We start from the raw sequence: 21,624 nt of genomic DNA, 5'->3' as shown, positions 1-21,624 counted from the left end.
GTTCTGATTTTCATGTTCTAAACTCTAACATGCAGTTTTAATGATTTCTTGAACAATCAATGCCCATCAGGGGACTGATGGGCTATATATACAGTACACCAGAAGACTGCTGCTGCAACTGTCAGTGTTTCTCTGTACTTGTCACTCACAATTAAACAAACAATCTAACTTATTAAACAGCTGTGTTCAGATGACTTCCTGATAAAACCAAGTGCTCCTCTTGTTCTGAGACAAAGCAAGCAGCAAGCCTATCACACGCAGATTGTATCACTCCCTCGTGCCTCCTTATGTCAAAAACACCTGAATGATGCCTTTAATAATAATAACAATGTACTTTCACTATATGACATGAGCATTAGTCACTTTCAAAACAAGTAATCAGCTCCTGCGTAGGTGTATATACCTCTAACAAGCTGTCCCACGGAGATATAGAGAGTCACTACGGTCTTACCCAACATAAACAGATATTTTGCATTTTCCTCTTTTCCTCTGTTTGGGCCTCTCGTCCACACACAAACATTTAACAATTTAACAACTAGCTACTATTCTTGGTTTTTAAGTTACTACCAATAAAGGAAAATAAGCCTTTGACGTCCAAACAAACTTTAAAAGGAGGGGGGAAATATCAGTTTTCAAAAATATTCATAGACAGTAGGTCAATGCATAACTAGTGCACTTAAACAATCAGTTTTAGCACAAACAGGGAAGAAACTGAAAGTCCCATTAGAAATTTGACTGTTTGTGTTTATTTAATACATCAGACTGAACTCTTGCAACAGCTGACAAGCTACCTACTGTAGTGCCTGTGCATTCACAGATAAACTGAATATTAGGTTTCATGAAGGGTACAAGCTTCAGTAGGCCAAAAAAAAGTTTCCTACCCATGTTTTTGAAACTGTGCGATCACTCTAAACTATACTTTCTTCTTGGACAGATTTCTACTGTAGATTTACACAGCAGTCAGAAAGGGTGTGGGTGAATCAGCGCAAGAAGAGACTCCTACTAAAATACAGAGAATGATGTTCTATTAAATTACTGTCATGAAAATGGAGGAGACACTGCCACAAAATATGCTTTTAAAGTCTGGAAGGCTTGATTTCCATCTGAATATTTTTTATAATATAACTGACTTTGGCATTTATTGACTCATAATATTGTCCAAACCACTTAACTGTCAAATTAAATAAAAGCACTAAGAATCAGGATAGTGCAGTATCACATGTATTGCAATGGCATTAGGAATAATGCCATTAATGTGTTATTAAGTTACAAATGTCTAATATAAAGACACTCAAATAGGACTTTTGGGAAATGACAAATGAGGAGTAACTTAGCATAGCACTTTCTCAGTGGCTTATTTCAGCACTATTGCTAACTTATAAGATACAATAATCATTATAAGCTGTAGTAAGCACATTAAACACAATCATACTTCATTACTTCTTATTGCTGTTTTCAATTTTGGTAATTTATCGTCATCTACATTTTCAAAACTCACCTGTAGTACAGCCAAAAAGAATCTATATTTTTTAAATTACAGAATGTTGTCATGAAATTAGCAAATATTAATATTTAATCTATGTCATGTGGTCAGACAGATAACAAAAAAAACCTTCCCCCAAATCAAAGTGTATTTGCAGGAATAAGTAGGTATTTCTCGCCCTGCTTGTGAGATATGAATGTAGCTTTGGGCCACACTGCAGACTTCAAAGGAAGGATATGCAGAGAGGAAATAAGCCAGCCGCACTGACAGCATGAAATAGTGAGGGGCATCTGTGCATGTGTTCCTTTATGTTTCTTTTTGAGACAGGCAGCACACATGCATGCAACTCTACATGCACTCTTGTTTCAGTTAGGCTTTTTTTTGGGCTAACTTAGTACATACTTAGACATATCTGTGTGTGTGCGTATCTCTGTGTGTGCGTGTGTGCTTTTAAATCATTTTGAAGTCTTCGTGAGAGCTTTACTTGCGCAACCCTCAGGACATAACCGCACTACTGGTAAAGCTCTACGAATATCGAAATCATCAGTATCTTGTCCATTATCTCCAAAACGTTTCTTCATTGTAAACTGTAGCCTCTGGCACCAACAGGTATTGCTACAGTTATGGAAATCCTTGGACTCTAAATCATCAATTTTCAGATGATCCCACAGTGATATGACATACAACAATCTTTAACATCTTGAAACATTAAAACCAACTGAAATATGGGACAACAACCTCTTGTCTGTATCTTTTCTGTCGAAGTATCCAATAAAGCAGAAAATGCAAAAAATGAATTTAAAGAATCTACAGAAAAACAAGCAGTGCTGCTCTTCAAACCTTTAAGCCAGACAAACCTCATTCTTACATTAGCTAACAATCAAAACCTAGCTTGCCAAAAAGCTGACACATAATGTAAAAATTTCCTGGTGAAGTCTGAACAGGTACTTATTTATTACGAGAATAAGGACAATGTGTCCTGCGTCCTGAGGACAATAGTGGTGTGTGCATGTACCAAAGGGGCAGGCGTGTTAGGGAGAGGGGAGGAGATGGAAAAAGTAATTTGAGTAAAGTAGCAAAGGGGAATGCATGAAATGCCGGATCTAAATGGGACATCAAAGTCGATTTGCTGTCAGTTCGCAGTGCTTGTCTCCAGCTGTCTGAACCTACCTGGCTGCGGAGCACAGATGGATGTGAGTTAAAGGGGGGGTGAGCCGTGGAGCTGGCTGGTGGTGGCTGCAAGCTGGGAGTAGATTTATGCTGCAGCCTGACGCCATCACTGCATTCAGCACAGTCAAAGTTGCTCTTCCACACCATTACCTGCAAGGTGAACACAATGTTCAAAGAATTAAATGTGCTACATAATACAGTTTTCTCTTTTACAAGGTCTTAATTTTTATAAGCGTTGTTTCATAAATTATCAATATATTATTTGGTATCAACATCAATAGTATAAGGAGGGCACATGATATGGACCTCTAGATACCAAAAAAAAAACAAGCAGGTCAATCAATAAGCAGTTTATCTTGCTTTCTGTCATCACCTGTTCATCAGAACCTCCACAGGCAAAGTACTCTCCTGTCTTGGAGAAGGCCACACAAGTCACTGGACCCTGGAGTGAGGGGAAGAGAAAGAGAGAGCTGGAAAACGGAGGTGATAACACAGTGAAATCAACTGTTTGCCATGTAACTGTCGCTGTGAGGTGCTGTGCTCCAAAAACCAGATGAACTAAAATATACAACAAGTTGTCAATTGTAAGCATTTGCTGCCTATTTAAGGTTTTGCTCATAAAATAATGACCAATATAAAGACGCAACCTTGAGCTTTAGAAGAGAGATGGGCATATTTTTTAATCAATTTATAGACAAAATGACTCATATAGAAGAGAAGTCAGATTAATCAAAAACTAAACTAATTCTCAGTTGTGGCCTTTAAATAAAATGAAGAATTCCCTGTGAAAATGGAGCTGCCTTTGTGTTGCAGTCAGCCCATTCATTCATATCTTTGAATTACATGAATAATTAATTTTTTTCTTCTGCCAAGTAATATAGCTGCTGTGAAAGTGTAGGTGTTGATGTGAAATATGGGGGAAAGTAAACACCACATAATTCAACAAAATGCACAACAAAAAGCACTTTGAAAGTTTTATATAACATACAGTGAAAAGACAAGTGCTGGAGAGGATTTAGTGTTTTTCTGTGTATCTGCTGCTCATAGCATTTAGGATACTCTTTTCTTTTTTAAACCATCAGAGGATACAAAACTATGCTCAGTACAGATCTGCATGTGTGTGTGGAGGAGCGGATGGGCTTGTAGCAGAGCAATCAATAACAGAAAGCAAAGACTCAGGTGGGGTGAGGTCACACATGGTCAGTGCCAAAAAGCATCACCTGGGTATGTCAGGACTTTGGCATGCTACGTGTGTGTGTGTGTGTGTGTGTGTGTGTGACTCCAGCTTCAAAAACTCATAAATCTCTCTCTCTCAGTTTATTCTTTTCTCTACCTCACAGTGCAGAATGGGGTCAACGATTACAGCTTGAGCCCTCTGACTGTGTTCAAAGAGAGGATGAAGGAGAGAACAAACAAAAGACGGGAAAAGAAACACACAGGGAGGCTGCTAAGAAGGAAAAAAAGGAGCTGTGTCCTGTGGCTGGCACCCAGACAGGCTGGTTTGGGTGAGGAATGGTTTCCCAGAAGCACCTGAGAGAAGCAGACAGTGTCACTATGGCAACGCGACGGCCTGACAGACAGCATGTTCTGTCTCTGCTCTGACTAATGCCTGCTGCCAGGCTGGCACTTGCCATGGGCAGACAAACACACACACGCGCGCACACACACACAAACACACACACACACACACACACACACACACACACACACACACACACACACACACACACACACAGTAAGAGTCTGACAGGGCAATGAACCTAACTGGCACATTTTATGTCCTGATAAATGAACAGGGGTTGTAAAGGCAGACAGGCCCCACACGGTGCTGTCCATTAAGTTATGACTACCAAAAACAATTACATGTTTATACTGGCTGTATTGTGTATGCTGTTATTAAAATATACCTCTAAGAGCCATTACAAGTACCTTAATTAAAAAACAAAGAGAACTAGTTTGAGATTGCTACTCAGTATCAACGGGAATAATTGCATCACAACACGTCTGGTCCAAATACACATTTTAGTTCAAACTTCTGCCCTCTTCTCCTTCTGTAAGCACATATATGACACAAATTGGACTGAGGAGCATATTAAGATTCATACCAATAAAATCTGATCAGATATTATGTTGTTTGGAGTAAAATCTGCTGGTCTACATTTGTCCTCTAGCGTTAGCACCAGTAATGTGTTGAAGGTCTATACTCACGCATCAGTTTGCAAAAACAAATCACTAATTGTGTGTGTGCTGACAAAGGTTCGGACACACTACACGCACTAACCGAGCGGTTGATTTATGTGTTGATTACTGTGGTGGCATGGTGGAACTGAACACATATATGCTGGCGGTGGAAGCAGAGATGTTCGGGTTAATCACGGCCAGCAGTCGTCCCCTCCGACAGATAAAGGCGGTCTGTGTTAACGTGAAAGTTATTCAGCCTCAAAACACTCATGTGAAATTGCTTATGACACAGGGACAAAAGAACAGGGAGGTACCGCTTGTGTCTGCCTTCCAAAGGTTAAATGTTAGAGTGCAGTGTGGAGTAGCAAATTAACCCTAGCAGGACTTTGCAACCTTATGATTAAAAGTCATCAAACTCCAGTTCTTCTTGCATTGTGGTGAGGAGGAATCCATCATTTATTTAAAAAAAAAACTACACATGATACTGCAAAAGTGGATCTACATAATAACAAGCTAACAGGGATGAGCGGTGAAGTGGCTCATCATCAACAATGTCAGCAGACCACTTGTCCTTTAGCGGCCCCTGGTTGGCCCTCTTTCAGCAAGCCGCTCAAAATGCGATCGAAACATGAGGGTTTAATAATAATGGAGATTTAGGTAGGTAGATATCTTGGAGTGGAGGCTTGTGGCTTTTACTTTCTGTTTGTTGTTGGTGTAGCTGATGACAGCATGAGAGGGCATCCAACCCTCTGTTAAAAGTTTAGGTTATAGACTATAATAGTCCTGTAAATGGCATTTACTGCATATATTTTCAACATATAACCAGCTCTACAGGATCCTGGACAAATTACTTGGCATGAGCACAAACAGTAAAATCGTGTTTATCCTCTCTTCGTCCTACTCCAACTCTTCCTTAATAGGGGTGATCAAGGTGATTTATTAGTGGCTAAAGTTGAACTCACAGGTGGTGACAGCTGTCTTCTTCTTACTTGCCTCACATCATAGGCATGCACCATGTGCACATGTGCCCCCTAGTGCACATGCACGAGATACAAACAAAACAGGGATGTACTCTTATAAAACATTGCTCACAGTGCCCATATTGGCCAAAAACACCACAGGAGGACCTTTAATAAAATGGCATGATAACTGCTTTCTAACCTCTACAATCAACTCTCACCTGACCAGGAATGCCAGTTTTGGTTAATGCTGTTTTCAGGGGTCAGTACAGATGACGTGACAGCAGTCGGTGGTCAGAGCTAGCTTATCAGCCCTGGTCTTACTTCTAGCTCATCTTTTCAGCTTTTTCAATGTGTTTAGTCACAGTACCTCTCATCGGCATAACGCACCCAGGAACCAGGTACCAAACTAGCACTTTGAATCGCTCGTCCTCTACCACACGGATTGGCAGCATATGTGTCTCAATCGTTCGGCACACCAATTGGGTGATGGCCTCAGACTGGCAAACATCACGCTTTCCCCCCCGGCTAGCAGCAATGTGATCTTGGGCTGCAAACAGCCAGCTGCTTGTTCTTAAAGTGGCACAGCATAGTACCAAAGTGTAGTAGCATCACACAATTTACGTTTGACTTTGCTGACTTTCTGGAAGAAATGTTCCCACACAGAGCCTCATTTAGTGCACTCACAGGCTTTTCACACTGCACTTATAGCACCAGGCTAAAAAAAAGCCATTAGCGGAGTGTGTGTGTGTGTGTGTGTGTGTGTATGTGTATGTGTATGCAAACATAACAAAAAGTAACCTATAGGCCGACATGCATAACCGGTTAGGAGGACATTAGCATCTTATGAGGTCTTAAAAAGCAGAACGTACTCATGTATTAAGTCAAAGACATTCAACATAAAACATTTGGATCACACAGTGAAACTCAGTTGTCAGACAGAGGAGCAAAGAGACAAATCAACTTAAATTAGAATGTTATAACCCAGCCAGGTATGGTCCCGCTGAAGCGAGGTAAACAACACGTTCGTCAGATCCACCAGAAAAAACACTCCCTCATGTGTTTTCACACACAGTACATGCACATAGGTCTGCACACATATACAGAACACATGCAAGCAGACATATAAACACACATAAACCTACACTCCCACAACGAACAGATGGGGGTCTCTTCCATCTCTAGTTATGCGACTGGAGAGACAATTAACACCCAGAGCGCTCCCAGCACCAACAGATTGGCGGAGTCACCACTGAGCCAAAAGGAACAACAACAGAAACGGAGACAGAGTGCAAGAGATGACAAATTTGGAGGTGTGAAGAGAGACGGGGGAAAAGTGCTTTTTTATCTTGAAAAAGAGAAGAGTCTTGGCAACCAGTTGAAGAGAAGCACAGGTGACGCCCACAAAAAAGAGACAGGCAACGTGTACAGAGGGATAGATAAACAGATGGACCACATGTGGTACTGGCAAGCCACTGATTTCCACAACTAGCCAGCAAGCCAATCCATCAGCTGTTCAAACAAACAGATACAGTCAGCGAGCCGTCCGGCCAACTAGCCGGCCAAAATGTGAGAACACGAGAGCCAAGGAGGGGAGGAGGTGAGAGCAAATAGAAAAGGACAAGGAGGAAAATGAGGATGACAATGACGGTGGCGATTCATCCCCAGAACACACGGACAGGAGTGTTAAAGTCAGAGAAAAAAGGATGGGACGGAAACAAAGAGGAGGAGGAAGACAAGAAGAGGAGGAGAGGATCCAGAGGAACGGAGGCAGAAACGCAGTTCTGTTTCCTTCCAACAGCCCTGAGACGAGTCATCATGAGTGGGCTGCCTGCTCGCCTGGCAAGAACTAAAATACACCACATACAAAAAAAGGCATCATACGCACACACTCACACTAATACACACTTCAGACAATCAAACATGTACAAAGGAGATGTCAAACACACTCACACATAACTGTCCACACCAAACCTTCAGTAATAGACACACACAGTAATACGCACACTCAGGGACAGCGGAGCAGACTACAGACATGACCCATGGTGATCGTGACTACGTACACTACAGATTTAGGCCTGTAGGATATCTGAACTGTATTCTGTGTGTGTGTGTGTGTGCGTGCGTGCATGCACATGTGTCTACCTGATGTCCGTGCAGTGTATAGAGTAGTTTGCCCTCTACAAGGTCCAGTATCTTCATTGTGGAATCGCTGGATGCAGTGATGAGGAAATTACCAGCTGGGTGGAAAGACAAGCTGTTCACCACACCACTGTGGACTGGAAAACACAAAGACAGACAGACAGACAGACAGACAGACAGTTTATGACAGGATTAATATACCGATATTTTGATACTGTTATTCAAACTGACTTGCATCCTGAAGTAAAACCTTTCATTGCAGTTTGCATCTTTATTCACCTGTTCGGCCTGTTGTAGTATGGAATGATTTAACATTAAGATCAAAATCATGATGAGGATAACAGTGACTTGAGCTCAATTTAAAGATATTCTCATTGAGGTGATGCTGCAACAACGTTTTGTGACAGAGACAATATATTATATTATAAATAGCAGATAAAAAGAACAACAAAGACACTGTTGGCCAAAGTTAATCCAAAGAAATTCCATACATTAATACTCTTAAAATCTCTCTAAATAGGAAGTCAGGCAACCACAGCAGTAAAATATGAGCTCCTATTGGGCATTTAAGAGTTCAGCGTCTTGCTGAAGGACACTTCAGCCAGACAGATGCTTGCTAACGTGGTTGCCAGGATCCCAGTGAAGTACACTGCTACTGTACATCACAATGCCTCAGTTGCTGTGTAACTTGACAGTGGCTTAACATCAGGTTTACATTAGCACATTTCATAGAGTACAGTAACATCAGTAGCCAATGGCAACTAATCAAAACTTTCTTGGACCTGAAATGATTGTACCATGTGGTGACTGGGTTCATGACGAAATAAAATGAGGACAGCAGACATTCGACAAGCGACATATTCCCTCTGCTGGCTGCAAGACGCTATGACACACATACTGATACCTGTAGCTGCAAAAAGATGCCAAAAAGCTGCATCCAACTACACTGACAGCAGGGGGAACATACTGTTTGATATGGCCCAGGTTCATGCAAGGATAGCGAGCAAGGTAAATTTAAAAGCAGAGGAATTATCCACCCAACACCAAAAGAATAAAGGATGACTAAACAAACTACCAATCACCAATAATTCTTATGGGTATCTAACAGTAACCACATCACATTTTAATCGCAACACTGAAGGCATAAAGCACAATTGGTAATTAACTACAGTGTGTGAAGAGAAGCACAGCCGAAAGGAGAAGAAACAAGAGGAGGGGAGAGAAAAAGCTTTTATCTTCATGCCATCACTCCTCAGACAGATGTGATTATCCATTATTAGATCTCACAACTCAAATCCATTTAAGAGAGCTGATGAGAACAATCGGACTGACTGGCAGGCTGACGAAAGGCATCAACTTTTGGTTTATTGAATATGCAAGAAATCATGAATCTTGATTACCACTTTAATCGTGAGCTTAAAAGCTTAATTTTATCTTGGAGTTATTTCAGTGATTTGCAGGGAGCATCTTTGTTCAGCTTTGCTGTCCTTGTCGTCTATTTCTACTGTCCTGTAAATTCTTCCTGGAACTGTGTGTCAGGACACTGAGAGCAACTTAAAACATATATGAATAAGATATACAACTCGCCTGTGTTATTTCAGTATAAAAGATTTTTATCTAACAGCTATAAGGCACCAAGAGCAGCTGAACCGAGAGCCTTGGAGCAAAAATATGTTGTAAATGATTCAATAAATAGTTTTGCTGTAGTAATTGCCCCTGATCTTCCAACGGTGTCACTGTAAACTAAACACGTCCTTTAAACAGCTTTTGAGGTGTCTTTACCTTGGTAGTGCTGTAGCATCTTATGGGATCTGATGTCCCACACCTTGACAGAGTTGTCAGTACTAGCCGCAGCGATGCATGTTCCACTCGGATGGAAGTCCACATGGTTTGCATAGCTTGGGAGAAAGAAAACATTTCATTAGGGGAAATTAGGTCTTTAGAAACACTGACTGTTCTCTCACTGCAAATCTTTGCCCCACACAAATTTAGCTACACGCATCAGAACATTTCTTATCCACATTTTTGCCATGCATCGTTCTGGCCTCAGGTCCTCACCCAGCATGTTCATAGAAAGAATGAATACACTCTCTGCTGTTCTTGTCCCACAGCTTTATAGTCTTATCATCACTGGACGACACAATCAAACGATCATCTGGAGAGAATCTGCAAGAGATACATTCTAGATCAAAAACTGGCTTGAATTTAAGTTCAGCTTCAATTTTCAGTAACGACAAATCAGAAATGTATAGAATTTTTTATAGGTAACAAACAATAGAATAAGTAGAAATATCTGCAGTAGCCAATACCATCTAGGTGTGAAAAGTCTACATTTGTGCATGTGTGTATGCAGCGTACTTGGCACAGCGGACCCAGTTGATGTGTTGGTTGAGAGAGAAGAGAAACTTTTGCCTGTGGACAGTCCACACTTTGATGGTCTTGTCGTCTGAGGCTGTGACAAGGGTCTGCCCATCACCTGAAAAGTTAACGCTGCGCACGGTGGCAGTGTGAGCCTTGAATGCTGTTGACTCAGCCTTCCTGTACAAACAAACACACACCAGGACAAAACTAAAGTTAAAAAAAAAAAACTGCCAAAAACCAGTGGGTGTTCAGAAATGTGTGCCTTCTACTGTGCTGGCAGAAGCAGGTGACTCGGCGTAAATGTCTAGTTTTGTTGTTTTTATGAGTCAGCATCATTGCCCTTTGAGTTAGCTTTGTCTTGAAAAATGATAGAGATGGACTGAAAAACAAATACTTCAAAACTCACATGCTGGGCACCCACAGGCGTACAGTCTTGTCTCTGGAGGCAGAGGCTACCAGGTGGCCAGAGGGAGAAAACTGAACTGAAATGACAGCATCTTTGTGTCCATCAAAACGATATGCTCGCATCTGAGGTTTCATGTTCCAGATCATCACACATGAGTCCATTGAGCCTGTGGCTGTGAGAGGACGGGAGCAAAGGTGAGTGAACACATTGTGTATGACCACAGAAAACATACCACACATAAAATAAAATGAAAAGACAAAATGCTAAATGAAGTGGCCATTACCAATCTGTTTCATGTTGCAGCTGAAGTCCACACTTGTCACAGTGTCCCTGTGACCCTTGAAATGTCTCTCCAGAGTTGGATCAGACTACATGGAGAAAGAGACAGAGACAAATTGCAGCAACCATATTCATGCCTGTGACAACGTTCTTAGCATTTCTAAATAACAATAAATAGTTCTGACTAAATAAGCAACAAAGTTCAAAATAAAAAAAAAATACAATAAAAAAAAATCATCTTTTGGTTTCACACTCTGAAACTGCATCATCAGGATATGTGTGTGTGATATGATTGACAGTGGCCTGGCAACATAGCAATCAACCCCATAATTGTCATACAAAGCTAGAAACTGATGATATTCTCTGCAATGAGTTTGAAAGTTTGTACAGCTGTCTGTACTCATTCAAATACAACTGAAGGCAAGTAAAGCCTGTAAAATACTGACAATTGTCAAATAATACTATATAATACTGAGAATCTAGCTAGTAAGTAGTTGTAGTCTAGTATTAGGACCCTGGAGCAAAGTGTAGGTTCACTAAAACACAGTAAACACTGAAGGGTTTGACACATCACAGTATGAACAGCTGAGGTGTAATTAATAATATTAATGATGGCTGAATCCGGGCTGCACAGTGGCTCAGTGGTTAGCAGCGTCGCCTCACAGCTAGAAGATCCCCGGTTCGAGGTCTTTCTGTGTGGAGTTTGCATGTTCTCCCTGTGCAGCGTGGGTTTTCACCGGGTTCTCCGGCTTCCTCCCACAGTCCAAAAACATGTGGAGGTTAATTGATAACTCAAAATTGTCCGTGGTTGTTTGTCTGTATATGTAGCCCTGTGGTAGGCTGGCGACCTGCCCAGGGTGTCCCCTGCCTTCACCCGAGAGACGGCTGGGATAGGCTCCAGCCCCCCCGTGACCCTGCAAAGGATTCAGCGGTGTATAGATAATGGATGGATGGATGGCTGAATCCCACTTAGCTGCTTCAGTTTCAGGGTCCTTGTATTGTGCATGCTAGCTCACTGTCAAGCCTTACTGGGACACTTCAGTCACTGCAATGTTGTATGTGACACCTGTAGTTTTATAATGTAACAAGTCAAAATGTCTTTTTGCCATTACGCCTATATCTGACTATTATAAATCTAACTTCTAAATCATGGGCATTGATACGCTAACATAACAGACCAGACTCCTCTGAGAAAGGCTTCCACAAGGTTTCGAACTGATGTCCATGAAAAACAGACTCAGACCAAAAGAAAGCGACATGAATGTGGACGACAGCCACGGAGCGGCGCTGTTTCACAGTGTACTTGTTCCCAAACGAGACACATCCAGACAAACCATCAAATTAACATTTGTTCTGAGGCTAGCGGTGAGGCTGAGTTCAATCTTCATCATTGGTTGATGAAATTAACACATTAACACGTAATGGTGTCTGTCTGAAGTCCACAGATGTTATTTTATAAGCGATGCCTAAAAAAGAAACGCGTCAAATACAGCGATACCCCGGATGTACAGCCCTGTGCTTAGCCTGTCAGGCAGCAGATCCGAATTTGTGCCATCGCCAACAATCTCCACCAGTAAGATTAGCTATTTTTCAGTTATTTTGTTGGAAAAACAAACATTAACGCGGGAAAGGTTTAGTTTTGGACCCCATATTTGAAAATGCAGTATCTGTAAGCATCGTGACAGGAAGTGGTGTGCCCGAAAAGCACAGTTGAGGGTAAAACACGCCCGGGGCGCTGAGTTACCAAGGAGACGTGAGCTGTGGTGCTAGTAACTGCTAGCCGTTAAAGTCGGAGGAAGAGCAGAGAGCACTTTCGCAGCCGCATGTTTTTGTGTAAGGGCTTGTTTGTAACATGGCAGAGCTGCATATTATAGGCCAGATCGTCGGGGGCAGTGGTTTCCCGCAAAACAGCCTGTTTTGCAAATGGGGAGTTCATACGGGAGGAGCATGGCGGCTTCTGTCTGGGCTGAAGGAGGGTCAGACCCAGGTGGATATCCCCCAAACAGGAGACATGGCGTACTGGAGTCACCCGATTGATCTGCACTACGCGACCAAAGGACTGCAAGGCTGGCCAAAGCTTCATCTTCAGGTGTGGCACCAGGACTCTTTCGGACGCTGCCAGTTGTACGGTTACGGGTACTGCCATGTCCCCTCCAGCCCCGGACATCACCGGATAAGCTGTGTGACCTGGAGGCCGCTCGGCTCCTGGCAAGAGCAATTGGCGCAAATGTTTGTCGGCGGAGGTCCCCAGCTCCGCAGCACGGATTTCATATACAGCGGGGCGGATAGATACAGACTGCACACCGAAGCCATGGGGACTGTGGAGCTGGAACTTGGCATTATCATGAGACACTTCGACAAATATGGCGTCGAGTGTTGACACAGTGAAATGAAAAGTACTTTGGGAAGTTGTTATGGATTCTCTAAATATGTGTTGCAGGCGGAGGTCTGGTTGCTTGTTTTTAGTAAACTTTTGTACATTTTTTCTAAATCGCATTTGCGTTTTTATATAGATCTATGTAAATAAATGATCGTATCATCGAAGTTGGTTCCTTTTTGATGTTATTTTTTCCATAGCAGAACATTATCAGACCACTCCAGCCCTGTACCAGTAACCAGATCACAGTTTTGCCTCATATCTATTTTCATCCTACATTATTACCAAGAAAGTTCTGACCATGTAATATTCAAATTGTCTTCGCCAATTAACAAGACCTGGATCCCTGCAACAACATTACACTGCTCTTAACTCATATTTTATTTGCTTTTTTAATTAGTATTATATTTTCTGCACTTTTCTGACCCTGATTGACATTCTCCAGCAAACCTCTTGGTACCCACAGTGGGTAAGTGGGTCCAGGCAGGTTAATAAGTATTTTTCCAGATCTAAATTTAAGTTTTTACCCTGATACTCCTTGACACATAAACAGAGGATGAACATAGATGAAGGAAGTGGCCAGCTAGCTTGGTATAAATCAGGGTGCAATAAGAACAAAACTGCACTATAGTTGTTTAATTGATCCAAAACTTGATAGTAAACTGATTCAAGGTGCTGAATGCATCCAACATGTTCTACAAAAATCATTTACATGGGCAAACGGGATTTTAACATGTGATTAGATGGTTTTCAGTGCAAGTCTCCTTGGCACATGAAGTTTATTTCTCTCCAAACATCTGGTAAACACACATACTTTCACTTTTAAATCAGTAATCCAAATATTTTTCAAAAATCTCGCCCAACATTTGTAGTGATAGGAACAGTTTCATGTGCATCGAGGAATTCATGTTTTGGGTGTTTGTTTGCTACAAAAGCAGATATGCAGCAAGTTTGAAGGGCAAATAACACATCAAATCTGTGCCTACGACAAGTTACTGCAGTGAGACAATGTATTGTTCATCTTAATGTTACTTTGAAATTATTTAACACACAGTCTTCGTGGGTTTAATGACTACATACTTTGTGTATAACACAGTCGTAAATATGTAGATTGCAGTAAAGGCATGGTAGTATTAATTAATAGTGATTAATTTTGACATAATGTGACACAACAAATTGCAAAAAACCCCACAGGAAGTGTTAACTGTAGGAAACATTTCCTGAAATATGCCTGTTTGGGACATAATTTCCATTTTGTTCCAGTTTCACATTTTCAGTGTGTGACCTATTTCGACCACAGACAGATCAATTAGCTACAGATTCCCGAATTCAGCGTTACCTCAAAACGTGCCTGTAATAACTACGAGACGTTACTCATGTGTCACAAACCAGATGGGTAAGTTAGCCTAATTTATGACGAAGTCTTAGATACATTATGTTCGTCGTGTAAAAGTAATTATCGTATCCACTTTTACTTGTAGTTAAGCATCGAATGTGAAGCTAGCGTTACAAACAAGAAACGAACTTCACATCTGAGGCTAAAGTTAACAGGTGCAGTAACAGTTCGAGCTAACGTACACTCACCAGTGCAGAAGTCATCTTTCCTGATATCGGAGACACACAGCCGGTGACAGAAACTGCTCTGGCCGTTACAGCTGTTCCTGTTGGCCACTCTACTTCTTAATCACAGTAAATGAGACAAACGATACTGTACTGTTAGCTCACCGGCTAACGCTAGCTTACAACTAGCTGCTGGTTGCTGACAACAACAAAATTCAGTTTACGCGCCGCGATTGGGCGCTGAGCATCTGGTCAGACTTCTTAAAGGGAAAGTTGTACCATTTAAAACTGTTTATGTGTAAACTTCCATGTCGCAGAGATAGAATTGTGCGAGTATGTTACAGTAAAATGTCATACAGTTAAGCAAACACGAGTAAATAGTTAATATGAAATCGTTGTATCATTGTAGATATTACAGTGATTATTTTTTCATTTTTAATTGTAGTGACGCGCTATAACCACCAGGTGTCAGCAGTGTTACACCGTTGGAAATCTTTAGCGTTGTGAAAGTAGATGTGTCAAGGGAGTGGAAAAATATTGATTTTAAACGTGACATTATTAGTAGTAGCTTACAGCTATAAACCTTGTCTTCAATGTAAACTGTGCAAATAGAATAAGCAGAATGTGATGGGTTTATCAGCCAGTGATAGAAAATTCGTGCATTTTTACTCATGGAATATAGTACAAATTTGAAGCACTTAAACTTTGCTTGTGCATTTATGGGAAGTTATGAAGGACTTAAAACTGAATTTGTAACAGGTTGCCTCATCAAGACAGGGCTTCATGTTCAGGTATTAAAGCAGGACCCAATTTAAATCCTTTATCATGTCAGCTGATAAAGTGCTTTACTGGTGCAGATTCCCATATATTCAGTGGCACAAACCAGTGGAAACACTTTGAAGCTTTTGGGCATCATGCCACTTGTCTGGTCTCCCTGGCTGGTAATCCAGCCTTGTGTATATGCAAATGTTAAGCATGTAGTAAGCATTATAAAAACATAGATTATCTCATGTAATAACAGTCAAAACGGCCCATTTAACCAGTGTAGTATTGTGTGTGTACATAAATGTACAACAGGTGGAAGAGGAAACAAAAACGTACAAATACTGATGTAAGTATTCAAGTGCGGTATTTCAAGGATCATTCACTCAAGAAATAATCCATTGTGTTGACCTGTTCGGTGTCAACACAAACCCTTTCTTTAACCAAATCCCCCTGTGGGCTGTTCCAGCTGGACGGTTGCTGTGTTACATAGCCAACAATTCACACCACAAATACTATCATAATATCCTTTCCTTAACCCACAGCTGTAGTATGACTGGCTGTAATTATGTTGTTTTCGTGTTATTTTCACGCCATGTAGTCATGTTTCTGTGTGAGGATGCAAAAACAGGCTGCACTTGACCTGGTGACCCAGGAGACGCTGAGAAAATGCCCCCAGACGTTGACAGTATGTGTGAGGCTTTTAGCAAATTTACAAAGCAGAGTAAACTTGTTCAGATAAGTCTTGTCCAACATAAGAGGAGTGTCAGTAATTTCACATATTGTATATACAGGGATAAAAGCAGGCAGTTGATTAGATTGATTTAACTGTCTTTTCTGCCTGATATATGCTGTATGAGACACCCATGGGTTTATATCCTCTTGTGAATGGTTGCAAATATACAGAACTACACAGTACACACTGCACACTGTCTGTGCACTAAAGTAAGGCCATGCAGTGCAACCCATCATGCTATTTTTGTTTTGAAGAATAGGATTATTTGATGGGAGCAGTTCATACTTGACATCGGTGTAAACACTTCCTCTTCATGGTCACTTCCAGTAAAATGGATACGAGGAGAAGGAAGGAGGAAGACAAACAGACCAATGAAGAAGAATCCTTTTAATCATATTCATATTCAGTAACTGTTTAAGGGCTGCAACAAACACACCGATGTGTTTTACACACACACACACACACACACACACACACACACACAAACACGTCACTTATCTAGTCACCTTTGTGTTTATTGCCAAGGGAAGTAGGACATACTTCACTGAAAATAAACCTGGGCTTGGTGCGCAGACACGCTGTTTCCTTTTCAAGAAGAGGGGATGTTTTTATTGTTATTTTCTTTATCTGCTTGAGTATTCGCGTCATTTATGACTGCTGCAATCTTATGCCCCTTACGGTAAACTTTCACCAGGATCCACGTGATCTTCAGTAGCTTGGTATTACTGTCATTGTATTGTTATTTTGTTTGCTATAATGCATTAGAAATACTCAGTTCACTTCAGTGGAGAGGAAGCTATGTCATGTGTCAAGTCGGGCCCAGAGGCTGGGGAGCGAACAGCTGGTCTCCAGCAAACTGCCCGTTTCAACAACTCCTGTGGGCGAGATTTACACTGAAAATGAGACCTTCGGCTGAATGAGGCTAAAGTTATGTGTCAAGTGGCTGCAAACAGGATCTCAGAATTCCCCATAATGAGAACTGAACAATGTCAAAATTCACTTGGACGTACAACAAAAAGAAGGGAGTTTGGAGTTACTGGAAGATGTTTATTTATTTACTTATTTTTAATTGTAATATTTCTTTACAATCGAATGTGGCTAGTTGCCTCCCTGTGCTTCCAGTCCTGTTGCTGGGCTAAGTTAGGTTTAGCTACAGTGTGGGCCTGTTGAATGTTCTTCACTAACTTTTGACTGTGGCTAGCTTCCAGTCTTGTTAAAATAAGCTAAACTACGTTATGCCACTATCTCTGTATTGAAAATACAGAAAAATAATTTACATTTACCTCCGATCTAACTTTCAGAAAGACACAAATGAAGGGAATTTCAAACAATGTCAGAGCCTTCCTTTCATGTGCTTGTAGTTTGTTGCAGCTGAGGATAGATTTTTTTGTGGAATGGATTAGTTTTGTGAGAGAAACATTCCACGACCGGCCTCTTGCTCTGGGCTTTAAAGACACACCTTTGCAATGGGAACTCGTTTTAAGCCGGAACATTCGGCTGCATTTCCATACAGCTTAAAGGTATGAGTGCTATGCAAAACTAACAATGTCTGACAAGCTGCGGTTTATTTTTCGAGACAAAAGTGATTAAATTATGTAGGTCATGAATGAGGAAATGTGAACATTCAGGGATCCACTGAACTGTTTATGATTGCTTCCATTGCGTACGCAGATCTGCATCATTACATTGTTGCTTGTTACAACACGGTTTGCCTGAATGGTTGCTCAATACAAAAGAGGGCATTATGTAATATCTGCTCAGTGCCTAACCTTTGAGGATCTTTTCTATACTTGTAGTTACAGAGTCAAAAACTGTTTTTATTGTCATCCTTTGGTGAGGTGTTGTTGCTCTTTTGCTTTTTTAACGCTGATGCACTTAAAAGAGAACATTGTCTGAGCCTCGCCTTCGATGTTAAGTAGCTATTGTCACCTTATGTAATAGCAGTGATCACGCTAAATATGTAAAAGGAAGCCTCATGGGTTGAATTCCAAACCGCTGTGTATTTATTTGGATTAATAATGTCTTCACACTGGATTGAAAGTAAGAAAATAAGGTCATATACTTTAATATGTTTTGTTTTGCAGGATAATATCCAAAAAAAAAAAAAAAAAAAGTGTTGCACGTAGCCTCACAAGTCACAGTTCAAATATAACAAGGTGAATTACACAACAAAACACTGAATGAAACCTGCTCTGGTTTGTATACATAAGTCTTTTCTTTTTTTTTTTTACACAAATCAAACCCTGTGGATTAAAAAAAAAATAAAAAGAAGCAAGTCTGACCACAGTGCAAATCTGCTGACTCATCCCCTTTTAGGATTACTCTCTGTTCACACTTTCTTCAACTAAAAGTATAATACTGCAAAATATTCTTGAACTAGATTTTTCTTTGATACAGCATGCTAATGTAAAAGTAATTGTCAGCTTTGATGGTACATGTTTTTAGTTGTGGTTTGTGTATTAAAGTTAATTTAGGCAAAGTTCAGGGAATAATCCTATTCTCTATATTAAGAGTATAAATTTGTTTGACCTCAGATAACTTTGGCAGTAAGTGCAGGTGCACTGGGCTCTTTCTGCTGCAGACAAGAAGAAGGCTGTCATGTTTTTGTGATGATATCTATGAAGGAATGTAGGAAAAACATTTTTGTGAATCAGGATCAAGATAACTCCCCACACAGATGCTGAACTTTAAAAGGGAATTCAGCAAGTCATTTACACTTTGATACATTGATAAATGAAGGTATTGTGCAATATGTCCACTCGTCCAACTGGTGTAATGTCACCTTTACCCAAACGAGGGTAAAGGTGGCATTGCATCACTCATGATGCTGCTGCAGTTTGTGATACCTTCTCACCCAGAATGTTATAAAAGAACTCAGAGCGCAAAGTTTATCACAAGCTGCACAAGTGTAACAAGTCTTCTGAAACTACTGTACAGGTGTTTTTCCTGACTGTGAAATCAAACGTGTGCATGCATGCATGGCAAGCTGTCCTCTTATGGGTTATTACGATGTTTGTATTGCGTGATGGTTTTGTTTAATGAAGCGTCTTGTTATCGGCAGGCTTGCTGTAAAAAAGGAAGGCTTTTGTGTTGCTTGGCCTGCAGCGCGGAAAAAGGAAAAGTCTGCCGCTGTGGCTGTTATCCTTTTATCAGCCTTTGTTGTCACGCACATAGGTACGTACTGCAAAAACAGCAGTGCTCTCTCTCTCTCAGTGGAAACATTCAATCGGACACACAACACAGCACATCATTGATATGTATTATACTTCATTGCTAATGTGCAACCGATTAAAACACCAATTGTTTCTGTAAAAATCAGTTTATGTAGGTTTCAAAGCTAAAATTGTAATGAAAAGTTTCATTTCCTTTTTATGGTTGGAACTTGTTTTGGTAATTGCTTGCTTCGTTTGCCAGAATAGAATGAAAACAAACAGGTAAGCTTTACAGCAATCTGGTACGACGACGTCTGCGACGGGAATAGTGGCATTCAGTGATGGCATGTTACCTTTACACATACTTTCTGGTGTGGCTTCGGGTGGGTGTGGACAAAGTCTGACTCTGCTTTTACTAGACTGAAGGTTGCAACAGGCAACAAACACATTTAGAAGACAGGGGTCATTTTCACAAGAACACCACTACCACCATAAGAAAAATGACACAGACTCAATCTTGACTGACTGAAATATCCAGGTCACTTTTCCAGAAAATCAGGATAAACATGTATTTCCCCTACCTATGGTGAGCGCTATTATACTCTCATTAGTAATACAATAATAATTCTGCTTTGCTGTTTTGTCCTAATCTGTAATATCACCTTGTAGAGGTTTCTAACCAAAGACAGGATGAAAGGCCATGACGGGAGAGGAATGTCCAGCTGGTGAGCTTGGACGCTGGCCAGTCATGTCTGTGTCTGCGAGAGAGTACAAAGGCCGATCAGAGCCAGCAAGCTGCTCACGCACTGTGATCAATATTCAGATCCACTGGGTTACACACACTGAACTGTCAAGATGACTCCTAATACTTGTTTTTATGGCTGTGTGATTTCTGAATAATCCCTTAATGGCTCCCAGGAAGTGTCCTCAGTAGAACTACAAATTTGGTACTAATTATGGGGGGAGTAGTGTGCAATTGTTGCACTTCATGCTCATTAATTACAACAGTTACAATAACCCAGGGGTGTTTAGTTAGCTCACAGTAGATCAACGGACAGGAAAAAGTGTGAAATCTGTCGAAATGCAAGCATAGAATTCAACATATTTTATTTGTGTTTCAAATAATGAATGAATATTTACTTTGGTTTAAGCTTTTCTTATCAGGGCGTTTCTAATTTCTCTATAATTAGCACCAAATTACAGTTCTTTCTAGGACACTTCCCAGGAAACCTGATTGGTAATTATGGACCTGTTAAATAAAGAGTTACCAGATAATCTTTCTTTAACATGAATGACCCCAAAGACAAGAGTATTTTATTTATCCTGCTTCATGCTGCAGGATCTGGAGATGGCTTCCTAACAGGAGCAGCTATTTTACAAAAAGCTTCTTACAATATGACTGCCATCACTTATCACTAGTATGTGATAGTGATAGTATGTGAAGCAGGCAGAGAATTGCTCCTCATTCAGTCATGGTGGGCGTCATTTTGCAGCACCAGTGTGTCATTCCTGTCTGATCTCAAGCTCCAGAAAGCCAAAGAGGAAACTCCAGTCATAAAAAAAATCTTACGGTAAATGAATGAAGCTTGTGAATGTAGTTCCCTGTATGCTGCACCCAATAAAGACCGCAGTTAGTTAGTAAGTAGTATTTCCTTTAAAAGTGAGCAAACAAAAGAAAGATTAGATAAAGAGTTGAGAATAAAGAGGTTCGTTTCCTAGTGTCTTATCAAGCAATTAATTATACAACCACTCAGGGTATACAGTCAAAAACAAGTACAGAAGATTTGTAATAATAAAAATATTGAAATGTTAAAGTCTCCACATTGCAATAAATCCATTATTGGCACATACTAGTATAGAAACTGATGCCACCGTACGTCCAATCCGCTGTACCGGGTCAAACTCTGGAGGGATTTCCCAACACATTTGTCACTTTGGTTACTTTAGCTGAGATGGGAAGTCTTAATTATGGTTCTCTAGGGATTTTTTTTTTAATGTTTTGTCATTTTCTGTTGCTCTGTCGCAAGAACAGACGTGTCTCTTCTCTTGTGATCTT

At 40.7% G+C, this 21,624-nt stretch overlaps 2 protein-coding genes across 2 annotated transcripts in view; one reads left to right on the top strand and one right to left on the bottom strand.

Moving 5' to 3' along the window:
• Nucleotides 1-15,078, bottom strand: part of poc1a (POC1 centriolar protein A) — a 40,074-nt gene extending 24,996 nt beyond the window's left edge. The window contains exons 1-9 of the mRNA XM_041954788.1: nucleotides 14,943-15,078; nucleotides 10,986-11,070; nucleotides 10,703-10,874; nucleotides 10,294-10,473; nucleotides 9,994-10,101; nucleotides 9,718-9,833; nucleotides 7,939-8,072; nucleotides 3,027-3,095; nucleotides 2,654-2,803 (exon numbers count right to left, since the gene is read on the bottom strand). Coding sequence (XP_041810722.1) covers nucleotides 2,654-2,803; nucleotides 3,027-3,095; nucleotides 7,939-8,072; nucleotides 9,718-9,833; nucleotides 9,994-10,101; nucleotides 10,294-10,473; nucleotides 10,703-10,874; nucleotides 10,986-11,070; nucleotides 14,943-14,957 — 1,029 coding nt within the window. The 5' untranslated portion in view covers nucleotides 14,958-15,078. The remainder of the gene's footprint in view (nucleotides 1-2,653; nucleotides 2,804-3,026; nucleotides 3,096-7,938; nucleotides 8,073-9,717; nucleotides 9,834-9,993; nucleotides 10,102-10,293; nucleotides 10,474-10,702; nucleotides 10,875-10,985; nucleotides 11,071-14,942) is intronic.
• Nucleotides 12,651-13,519, top strand: b9d2 (B9 domain containing 2). Its single transcript, XM_041954789.1, has one exon. It carries the CDS (start codon nucleotides 12,834-12,836, stop codon nucleotides 13,359-13,361), a length of 528 nt encoding a protein of 175 aa, XP_041810723.1. The 5' UTR covers nucleotides 12,651-12,833; the 3' UTR covers nucleotides 13,362-13,519.
• Nucleotides 15,079-21,624: the final 6,546 nt, after the last annotated feature.

Source organism: Chelmon rostratus, chromosome 2, assembly GCF_017976325.1.
Source record: "Chelmon rostratus isolate fCheRos1 chromosome 2, fCheRos1.pri, whole genome shotgun sequence".
In the NCBI taxonomy this organism is placed as follows: domain Eukaryota; kingdom Metazoa; phylum Chordata; class Actinopteri; order Chaetodontiformes; family Chaetodontidae; genus Chelmon; species Chelmon rostratus.
This window is presented reverse-complemented; position numbering and strand designations above follow the sequence as displayed.